The sequence below is a fragment of the Haliotis asinina genome, chromosome 7 (assembly GCF_037392515.1).
Source record: "Haliotis asinina isolate JCU_RB_2024 chromosome 7, JCU_Hal_asi_v2, whole genome shotgun sequence".
Taxonomy (NCBI): Eukaryota; Metazoa; Mollusca; class Gastropoda; order Lepetellida; family Haliotidae; genus Haliotis; species Haliotis asinina.
The window spans coordinates 61,854,818-61,866,928 of record NC_090286.1 but is presented as its reverse complement, the minus strand read 5'-3'; the positions used below and the strand labels follow the sequence as shown (position 1 = coordinate 61,866,928).

The 12,111-nt window shown below is 39.8% G+C and overlaps 1 protein-coding gene across 1 annotated transcript; it reads left to right on the top strand.

Moving 5' to 3' along the window:
* Positions 1-784: 784 nt before the first annotated feature.
* LOC137290592 (rRNA-processing protein UTP23 homolog) lies at positions 785-4,956 on the top strand. The gene is made up of 4 exons (XM_067821634.1): positions 785-1,026; positions 1,731-1,959; positions 2,594-2,736; positions 4,201-4,956. The coding sequence occupies exons 2-4, from the start codon at positions 1,743-1,745 to the stop codon at positions 4,576-4,578; spliced, it is 738 nt and encodes a 245-aa protein (XP_067677735.1). The 5' UTR covers positions 785-1,026; positions 1,731-1,742; the 3' UTR covers positions 4,579-4,956.
* Positions 4,957-12,111: the final 7,155 nt, after the last annotated feature.

Here is a 12,111-nt window from a genome sequence, read left to right as displayed (position 1 = left end):
TTGAAAAACACAAGCTTTGTTATCTTAACATTTTTTTCGGTTTGAGCAAGACTGTTTCAATTTATACACTGTTTGGCCACAATCATTAGTACAACGACACTCAATTATATACATAGCAAAATAGGTAATCACACGGTTGAGGGGATTACTGTATTCACCCAAGGCTACAACGCAGAGCTTTACATGAGATATATAACAATAGTACCCCCAAGTGTATACATGTTTACGTACGCACATTAATATCATAAATGATGGAGTCTGAATTTATAAAGCTCATGGCGACAAAAAGTTGATACTTTTTGGCTTGGGGTAGATTAATCATATGAACCACTGAGGGCTTTGTAATGAACTTTGGAAGGATAAACATTTTTTCCCCTTATTTTAATAAAATATTGACAGCTATAAGAAAAAGATAGTGGTACTCGATCTTCTCCTATTTCATTTACGTGTTAAATGTACATTTTGTACATTATACAGTCTAAGTAAACTTAGTCTCAGAGGAATATTACGCAGACTAAGTTTACTTAGTCTGTCGTACAGACCCTGAAGTATAAATATCCAAGAAAGCCCACGCAAGTCTAGAAAATGTGGCAAGTCTAGATTTCCTTAGCTTCTGAAAATGAAGAAAGTCTCAGGGCTCCATTTCATTATATTATTTTTTTTCACTATGAACGTTTTTTCAGTAAAATATGTTCATTTCAGAGACTCGCTGTTAGTCTAAAGTTTACGTAGACGCTATAGATAGTGTTAAAATTTACAACCATAGACAGAGCCAAGTTTAGCCATAAGAGACTGAACTCAGTTTAGACCAGTGTTGCGTAACTTGTAAACCTGCCAAAGATTTGATGTGATTCGTTAAGTGTTGTGTCAATAACATACTTGCCCCAGCTTAAGTAATTAATCAACGATGTATTCATCAAAATATTATCGACAGTCAATTATTTCACATTCGCCTGAAGTCGTAATGAATACCGGAAGTTCAAAGAGTTAAAGAAACAAGATGTCTGCTCCCTGGGAGTTACACATGTAAGTTTGCAGTGACACATGAACAGAACGTTATTGCGTTTGCTTCACAATGTAATTGATTTGTTCGAATCGGAAGTTATTTATCGCAAAGAAAATATTCACAAGTCGTAAGTTACTCCCATACTACAACTGCACTATTATGGTGGTTTGTAAATAATGGGAGTAAAGCGATCTTATCAGATGTTGGCCAGTACTATGTTTACTATAAAATGCGTCCGGGACCCTAACCTAATCCTAACCCCAACCCTAACCCAACTCTTTCCCTCACCTTAATTCCATATGGTTTCATCTCAAGACGGCGTCGCCCACTAACCTAAATCAAACTAAGTGCTCATACTCCCAATTTGTATTATGTTTTTGTTGCATGTTAATTTATCTTTCTCATCTTCAACAACCAATGATATTTAATGTTTGTCAGAAAAAACATGTTTTTTTCTGTCACAATGGCAGCCATGTACGATAAATATGTTTGTGCTCTATGATAACTGCTAAAATCAGCTGGTTGTGAGTTTGTTGTAAAGCCAGGATTTATCCTAAATGTGGAACTTTATGAGAATATGACTTAAATCTAATTTACCTGTGATGCAAAATGTCTTTGCTGAACCAGATGTTTCAAACAGGCCTATATTAATATCAAGCCCAGGTTACATGATTGAAATCTTTTTACTGTTGTTTACATACCATTATCATGATTATGATTTCAGATTTTGAAAAAGATGAAGGTTAAAAGAGGAAAACATGCACGCCGTATTTTGACATTCTACAAAGGGAACTTTGGATTTGAGTCACCTTACAAGATTCTGGTTGATGGCACATTTTGTAAGGCAGCTCTCTCTTTTAAGGTTAACATAGCAGAACAAGTTCCAAAGTATTTTGATTCTGAAGTCAAACTCCTCACATCAGCATGTGTCATGGCAGAATGTGAATTGTTTGGTAGGTATTGCATAAGCAGTTTATTATTTTACTTAATCTGATGCTCCTTCTCAACCCAGATTTCTGTTTTACTGGATGTAATGAGTGACATTTCCATGTTTACAAGCTTGATTACGTTGACATTTCATGAATGAAGATTAGGTTAATTAAGGATGTTACTATTCATTTTCCAAGTAATGTCTGTTGTTTTAACATGTTTAATGCCAGGAATATTTACTTCATGATTAAAGTATATGAACAGTTTGAGTCTATTCTAGACACTCAAGTGAGTGACATCATTAACATTGATCAACAATATGATGGGACATGGTGACATGCATCAGTCAAGTCTGTTAGTCTGAACACTGATATCCAGGTCATTGGGTGTTTTTATTTTTGTTTTTATTTTTTAAAAAAAACCTATGTGTTATAATGATGTTTAGTAAAGAGCTAGATGTGATGTTTGTATTCATACTTTTGATTCTTGGTAAATGCAAATGTCATGTTTTCTTCCTCATTGTCGTTGCTTATCATAAAAGTAATCCTTGTTAATTGATATAAATGTGAATAAAAATAGACTTAAATTTTAAGTCTTAAATACTGAGTCATATATACTGACATGTCTGTCAAATATGATGTAGGGTCTGTGTTGCAGGAAGTGTCCTATATGGACCACTCAAAGTGTTGCGTCAGTATGAAGTAGCTAAGTGTGGCCACAAGAACCCTGTCCCAGCCTCCCATTGCCTCAAGTCGCTCATCAGGAAGCGGAACAAGCAGAAGTACATGCTTGCTACACAGGTAGTTGATTGTCTTCTCTTGATATACTTGTTCAAAAGTATGCTTTTGCATGATCGCTTAAATTAATCAACATTCCTATGTGTATCTATGTCTGGTAATGACTGACATGTTTCATCATTTATGAATAAGACTCCCTTTGGTCAGTGTTGAGTAGATCAGTGGTGTGTTCAACATAACGAATGCTCGCAAGTATTCACAATTGTGTGCTGCTGAATGAAAATGAAGTCTTGCGTACTTGTGAATACAGGCATGACCACTTGAGAGCAGTCACGCCAGATGATTTGACAGTTTTGCTAGGTGGTTTTCAATGGTGCCTCTGAAAAGAAATGAACTAAAGCAGCCTGGAATTTGGCTAAACACCACTGTTATGTGTTATGGTTAATAATTTGCCGTGAAAAAAGGTATAAGAAATCCCCTCAGAACTATTCAATATTATGTAGTGACCAATGAGCAAGATACAATGATTCACAATAGAGGTTTCTAGTACAATGCAACTTAGTCAAATCTTAACCAGTGGGTCACAAGTATAATATCAACTCACCAAAGTCTTGGTTTTCAGTGAAACAGTTATGCTAAATGTTACGCAGCAAGCAGTTTTGAATGTAGGTTTATCTTTGATGAAGAGGCAGATAGATATAGGTTGGCTGAATGATGATGCAACACCAGTATGATGGTTACCAGGTTAGCACAACAACCAGCCTTATATATACACAATCACTGATTCATAAGCATTCCAGTGATGTATGGAAATTTCGCAATTGGTCTGGTGTTTACCGATAGTCAAAACACATCCCAATGGAAGAGTGCCTAGAGGGAGGCAACTCTAAAGCGCTACTGCCAAAATACTATAACCATAATATTAAATGTGACCCATAATAACTATCACTCGAAAGTCTCAACATTGTGACCCAACAATAACTATCACTTAATCCATAACAATGCAAATTACAGAAAACACACTCTCGCAACACTCTCCCCCTTAAGGAAATGAAAGTTTCAGAGAAACTTTCTGTTTCAATCATAGCACGATAACTAACATAATAACATGACATACAAGTGGAAAACTGCTATTTGATATATTTATTATAAGAACTTGTCTCTAAGCTCCATGTCACAAAAGAACTGATAAAGGACCGCTGTGAGTTCTTCCTGGGTTATCACGAGGAAAGATACAGACGAGGACAGTTACTGTTCGACAGCTGTTAAGAGTGTACACACATGCTCACTGAACGAATACTCATTCTGTTGCACATGCCTCTGGTTTATGATGTACCATGATTGTTTTAGAGCTGACTGTTGATCAGGTGCTTGTTATGGGCATCCTGTAGACGGAATACTACTGACCTTTAATTAGTTTTGTGAAATTCTATTTGTGGAACAAGCACTCTTACATTGGGTCCATGTATTAGAGGACTGCATGATGAAATATATTGTCCTCTTTTTCATTTCTGTATTTCACCATAGGACCCAGACTTGACCGAGGTGTCCCGGACGAAGCCAGGCATCCCACTGTTGTACATCGCTCACAATACTGTCACCATAGAAACACCTTCAGAAGCCTCCAAGGAAAAAGCTGCAAATGCCATGGCTGACAAACTGGGACCAACAGAATATGAACACAATGTGTTAAAAAAGTTGAAACTTGACGAGTTTGGGGAACAGGAGATGGCGAAAAGGAAGAAGAAAATAAAGGGACCGAATCCCTTGTCTTGTAAATCTAAGCAACATAAACCCAGTCTTCAAACACCAATTAAAGAAAAGAAAAAAAGAAGAAAGAGAAAACGTATTAAAGTTGCTGAACACATCAGAGAACACTTCAAACAGCAAATTCTGAGCTCCTGACATCAGTTTACCACCTGACTTGGTCAACAGTGAGGCTCACCTGATTCTATACTGGTGTCTAGGTATAAGTACGGACACTTAACAAATGTGGTGTACAAATGTTCATGGAAACTCTGACTTGACAGAAATACACAGTGATCACCATATATTCTATATCTCTTTCAGTGTGTGACACACTCGACTGCACCTGGGAGGGTCAGGTCAGGTTCCATCCTTGCTTACTGATGACTAATTCAAGACAACAGACTATATTTAATTGTCAAGTTGAAGATGGTCTGTATTTGTATTCATGTTTCAACATCATCATATTGATTCAGACAGCTTTTCTGTGGTACTTGTTACAAAATAAAACAATGTTCTCAAACATACTGCAGTTCATTTCATGGCGTCATGATCTATACATTAATACTGAGTCAGTGCAATCCCCATATTTGTTGATTTAGCATATGTTGTATTTTTATTGTCTCAGCAATGTCTGGGGGCTTATTGGCAACTGAGGGAACTTCATACCTTTATTTATTGTGTCCAAGGTGGTCTGTGTCAATGCATTTTTTATGCACATTTTTTTGTGAGTTGTTCATGATATATTTTTCAACAGCCCAAAATTAAATAATTAATGGAAATTTTGTCGCAGTGATAATATTCCATACTAGTCCATTGGGTTCCACAGTTTAATTGAAGTGATTAGGATTTTTCACTGTTCTAAAGAGGGTTCACCATGTTTGTTAAATTCTGCATCTTATGCTTTTAATTGCATTGTTGTGAAGCACATGTGGTTGGTATAAAACAGAAATGAATTGAAAGAAATATTGTTCTTATTGCTTTCAACATGCTTGAGTTGATTGACATTGTGGGAAAATTGTTTTATAGTAAGTTACACATGTTTGCTATTTTATTTTGTAATGATATTTTGTTACTGTCATGTTGATGCCCCTCATATGAATTTTTGTTTAGTTTTTATATGACACATTTTTTCATAATAGGAAGGTAATGACACTTATAACACCTGAATATATTGGATCAAAGGGAGCTTACAACATGCTTGTGTTTGTAAATCTCCCTGTTATCATCATGATGCAGTTATATCTGAGAAGAGTAAGGCAATGGGGTAAAAGCTTTTGATCATCAGACCATCATTTTTATTCCCCACACTGGTAGGTGTTAAGCCCATTTCAGGTGTTAACAGGTGTGATATTGCTGGAGTGTAGCTGCCAGCACGATAAATCCATACTCGGCTCAGACCACAAAATTAACACTGCTATGATGTCCCTCACAAGTAATCACAGTTTCTAATGAGATTCAAAACATGCACATCACAGCCATTTTTAAATGAATTATTTTTATATGAATTTATACCCACACATCTGACATGTGAGTTTGTGAAGGTGGAATCCAGTGTTCGAAATAACTGCTGACTCAGAGGCCCAGCGCCGGTTGTTATTGTATCGGACCAGTAGTTTCAAATATGTGCAGGCCTTTATTGCCTTCAGGAAATTATCTGTGAATTATATTTCAACTGGAATGTTTCCCCATTTCTTTATTAACGTTTGGGAATCACCTCCTGGTATTTCAGCGTTTAAATGTTGGAAAGTCACATCCAGTATAACAAGTAAAAACTCTCTCTTCTCTTGATTTGTTTTGTAGAAACTGTGTACAGTGTAATCTGTTTTGGTTTTGTTGGTTTGAATTTAACCACAAATATCTGTAATCGGCCCTATTCTCTTCACCGGCTATACAACCACAAGTATCTGTACTGGGCCCTATTCCCTTCACCATCTATACAACCACAAGTATCTGTACTCGGCCCTGTTCCCTTCACCAAGTATCTGTACTCGGTCCTATTCCCTTCACCATCTATACAACCACAAGTATCTGTACTCGGCCCTATTCACTTCACCAAGTATCTGTACTCGGCCCTATTCACTTCACCAAGTATCTGTACTCGGCCCTATTCTCTTCACCAAGTATCTGTACTCGGCCCTATTCTTTTCACCATCTATACAACCCCAAGTATCTGTACTCGGCCCTATTCTCTTCACCAAGTATCTGTACTCGGCCCTATTCACTTCACCATCTATACAACCCCAAGTATCTGTACTCGACTCTATTCCCTTCACCATCTATACAACCACAAGTATCTGTACTCGGCCCTATTCTCTTCACCAAGTATCTGTACTCGGCCCTATTCTTTTCACCATCTATACAACCCCAAGTATCTGTACTCAGCCCTATTCTCTTCACCAAGTATCTGTACTCGGTCCTATTCTCTTCACCAAGTATCTGTACTCGGCCCTATTCTCTTCACCAAGTATCTGTACTCGGCCCTATTCTCTTCACCAAGTATCTGTACTCGGCCCTATTCTTTTCACCATCTATACAACCCCAAGTATCTGTACTCGGCCCTATTCTCTTCACCAAGTATCTGTACTCGGCCCTATTCTTTTCACCATCTATACAACCCCAAGTATCTGTACTCGGCCCTATTCTCTTCACCAAGTATCTGTACTCGGCCCTATTCTCTTCACCAAGTATCTGTACTCGGCCCTATTCTCTTCACCAAGTATCTGTACTCGGCCCTATTCTTTTCACCATCTATACAACCCCAAGTATCTGTACTCGGCCCTATTCTCTTCACCAAGTATCTGTACTCGGTCCTATTCTCTTCACCAAGTATCTGTACTCGGCCCTATTCACTTCACCATCTATACTACCCCAAGTATCTGTACTCGACTCTATTCCCTTCACCATCTATACAACCACAAGTATCTGTACTCGGCCCTATTCTCTTCACCAAGTATCTGTACTCGGCCCTATTCTTTTCACCATCTATACAACCCCAAGTATCTGTACTCGGCCCTATTCTCTTCACCAAGTATCTGTACTCGGTCCTATTCTCTTCACCAAGTATCTGTACTCGGCCCTATTCTCTTCACCAAGTATCTGTACTCGGCCCTATTCTCTTCACCAAGTATCTGTACTCGGCCCTATTCTTTTCACCATCTATACAACCCCAAGTATCTGTACTCGGCCCTATTCTCTTCACCAAGTATCTGTACTCGGTCCTATTCTCTTCACCAAGTATCTGTACTCGGCCCTATTCTTTTCACCATCTATAGAACCCCAAGTATCTGTACTCGGCCCTATTCTCTTCACCAAGTATCTGTACTCGGCCCTATTCACTTCACCATCTATACAACCCCGAGTATCTGTACTCGACTCTATTCCCTTCACCATCTATACAACCACAAGTATCTGTACTCGGCCCTATTCTCTTCACCAAGTATCTGTACTCGGCCCTATTCTTTTCACCATCTATACAACCCCAAGTATCTGTACTCGGCCCTATTCTCTTCACCAAGTATCTGTACTCGGTCCTATTCTCTTCACCAAGTATCTGTACTCGGCCCTATTCTCTTCACCAAGTATCTGTACTCGGCCCTATTCTTTTCACCATCTATACAACCCCAAGTATCTGTACTCGGCCCTATTCTCTTCACCAAGTATCTGTACTCGGTCCTATTCTCTTCACCAAGTATCTGTACTCGGCCCTATTCCCTTCACCAAGTATCTGTACTCGGCCCTATTCTCTTCACCAAGTATCTGTACTCGGCCCTATTCTCTTCACCAAGTATCTGTACTCGGTCCTATTCTCTTCACCAAGTATCTGTACTCGGTCCTATTCTCTTCACCAAGTATCTGTACTCGGCCCTATTCTCTTCACCAAGTATCTGTACTCGGCCCTATTCTCTTCACCATCTATACAACCCCAAGTATCTGTACTCGGCCCCATTCTCTTCACCAAGTATCTGTACTCGGTCCTATTCTCTTCACCAAGTATCTGTACTCGGTCCTATTCTCTTCACCAAGTATCTGTACTCGGTCCTATTCTCTTCACCAAGTATCTGTACTCGGTCCTATTCTCTTCACCAAGTATCTGTACTCGGCCCTATTCCCTTCACCAAGTATCTGTACTCGGCCCTATTCACTTCACCATCTATACAACCCCAAGTATCTGTACTCGACTCTATTCCCTTCACCACCTATACAACCCCAAGTATCTGTACTCGGCCCTATTCTCTTCACCAAGTATCTGTACTCGGCCCTATTCTCTTCACCATCTATACAACCCCAAGTATCTGTACTCGGCCCTATTCTCTTCACCAAGTATCTGTACTCGGCCCTATTCTCTTCACCATCTATACAACCACAAGTATCTGTACTCGGCCCTATTCTCTTCACCATCTATACAGCCACGAAGGGATTATCACTTGAAAACGTCACCTAGAGTTTCACTTATATGCAGATGACACTAAGTTGTATTTTGGATTCAGATCACGAGTGCTATCATCCCTTTCAGTCACAGAGAAACTGCATCGACGGTATCAGGTGCTTGATGAAAGCTAAATTTCTGAAGCTCGATGGCAAGTCAGAGCTACTTTACACCGAGAATAGCAAAACCTCAAGCCTTGTTACACCAACAACTGATTATTGCCAACTGCCCTATTGTACCAAGTGATTGTGCAAGACATTTAGGGATTGTTTTGATTCTGCCAAAAATTCCAAAGGCCATGTCAGCAAAATTTGCAGTGAATCATGCTGTCACATCAGGAACACGAGTCAAAGCCAAAAGTATCTGACTGAGGTGGCAGGCAAGACACTAGTCCAAGCTTCTGTCATCTCCTAGCTGGAATACTGCATTAGCCTAATGTATGGCACTACAGTATTAAAAGGTCGGCACTGGCTGCCAATGAATGGACGGAAACCGTGCAGAGTCCTTGTTCTGGTATTCAAGGCACTCCATGGGTTAGACCCAGCTACACCCAGAAGCTCGTCACGCCATACAGGCCAAGTAGATAGACATCAAGCTTGACTGTCTCTGTGCCAGTAGCATATGGAGATCGGTCATTCTTCGAGGGTGGTGCTGACTTCTGGAATAAGCTCCCTGAAGATCTGTGATCCATTGAGACTCAGGGAAACCAGAGGAAAACTGAAAACATTCCTCTTCTTGAGAGCATATGGCTGAGCGCCTTTGAGTCCTGGATAAAGGCGCTATATAAATATCTAGGTTATTATATTATAATTTATGTATTATATAATATAATTTCACCATCACCTAATCATCTGCATAAATTAAGTGAGATATATATATGTGTGATATTAACTTCTGAATTTACAGACCGACGCCATATACAAAGTAGCTGGAATATTGCCGAATGCCACATAAAGCTAAACTCACTCACTTTAACAGGTGTGGATAGTCTCCTGTAGAACTGGACGGCATCAGGCTGTTATCGGATGTTATTCTATGAAATGATGTTAATGATAGGGTGTTTTGGTTCGGTGTCTTCGTTGATGGCATTTCATCTGAACCGCACCTTGTTCCAATCATTGGTTTGTCTGGTCACTAGAGGTCAGTAGTGGTCAGTACTTACTGGCCTTCGACATGTTTGGTCAATTTATCGTATCGACTGATCATTTCCAAGTTACATCCATAGTGTTGTTCACCTGCCACACTTCCAGGGACTCTTGAAGGTCCCGGGGTAGAATAGGCCTTCAGCAACCCATGCTTGAAATAAAAGGCGACTAACGGGATCGGATGGTCAGGCTCGCTGACTTGGTTGACACGTCATCGGTTCCCAATTGCGCAGATCGATGCTCATGTTGGTGGTCACTGGATTGTCTGGTCCAGACTCGATTATTTACAGACCGACGCCATATAGCTGGAATATTGCTGAGTGCGGCGTAAAACTAAACGCACTCACTAACTCACTCACTTTCAGGGCATCACGCGCACACGTACACACCATCTCGGGCCAAGGCGTATTCCGTCAGCTGTCATCAATGCTCTCCTTTGGAAGACCCGGGTCTCTTTTCACGAAGGAACCTCTACTACGATTAATCTAGCCTCCCATTATTTAACATTGCACTAAGGTTACTTTAGTGGCATAGAATCACCTTAGTGCTTTCTGAAAGGAGACCCTGAACCACCTGTAATTATCTCCCACTTCAGGGCTATTTCAGCGGTCACAATATTACATGATAACAGAGGATATGAAATACATAAACGGATATGTATCATAAAAGTGTTTCTGATAGTTTGGTCATTGGCTGTCTTTGGTAAACAAAACAACAATATCATGGTGGGCGGACCATACCGAAACATAAGTCTCATTAACCTATTCAGACAATGACCTACTTTTCAGATGATCCCAATTTTCTCGTGTGAAAGTGTAAATTGACACCACAAACAACTCTGGTTAAACTGAATTGTAAACTAAAAGTCACTGTGTTCTGTAATCTGATTGGTTGAAAAACATGATCAAATGGTATTAGATTCCCGGAAACTGCAAGACTATTTACTGCGTACTGACACGTAGAAACCTCGCAAACAATTGTTCTGTTGCGTCATCAACAGTGGTGACGTCATTCAAATCATATTGTGACGTAAAGTTAGAATGACGTCACAAATGAGCAACTCCAGATGCTACCATGGGAACCAGCTGAAACGGCCAGCTGATGACACTTCACTGCTGTACCCCTACTCGATGAAAACGAGTGCAGACAGTAAAACCCTTTGGTTTACTTTTGTGTTTACAATGTCGATAAACATCATGTGACGCCGTCGGTTCCAAATGCATTCCCGTGCTTCAAATACTCAATAACACCCGGAAATTGGCCAACACATGGTGTTTATCTCCTAATTCCAACTCCTTGTTTCATAAGAAAATGGTATTTACAAATGAATTTCAATTTTAAACTTTAATTGCACCGTCATTCTCTACTTTATGTCGAGGTTGAGGCAGCATACCTTAACTATGGAATCACAGATTGCTACTGTCTGATGAGGTCGTAAATCGATTTACGATGCATCTGGCTCACTGGTTAAACCTGTTATGTGTTGTTTTGCGCCTATTCAGCGTAGCTCTGTAACGAACAATGAGGTTGATGTAATATCAGTTCCGTCAGAGACCACTAAACTTTTCTAGCGGCAGTCTCGTTTTGATATTTCCACGATTTCCAGGTTTCTGTTTATCAGAGCTCGCTGTAAGACATAGTACGACGTATTTACTAGGATTAGGAGCTTAGTGTTGCAATATACAACTGCGTAGACTTATCAAATCACACTGGTTAATATTTATGCACCCAGTTAAATGACATAGCCTAAAAATACTGGACTGGTTATCGCATTAAGCTGCGCAATAGGACAGGACCAAGTAAACGGGAAACGAGACTGTTCTGTAATCAATGTTGGCTACATCCGGGAAGTTTCTATCACCCCTACCTGTTTGCGGTGTGCTAAATTTAGCTCGGGACACCCCGTGTATGACCCGGTATGTTGTCATGGTTGACACACCCCTTTAATGGAATTTCCACTATCTCGTAATACAAATAAAACCCAGTTAAAATACAGTTTTAGAACTGCCCAAACATTTGACAAAACGATGGGCAGCGTCCAGCGATAACACTGAACGGACATTGTATGCACAGGACATCGGTATTCTGCTCTGTTAGGTGGGTATCAGCTTCCACTCT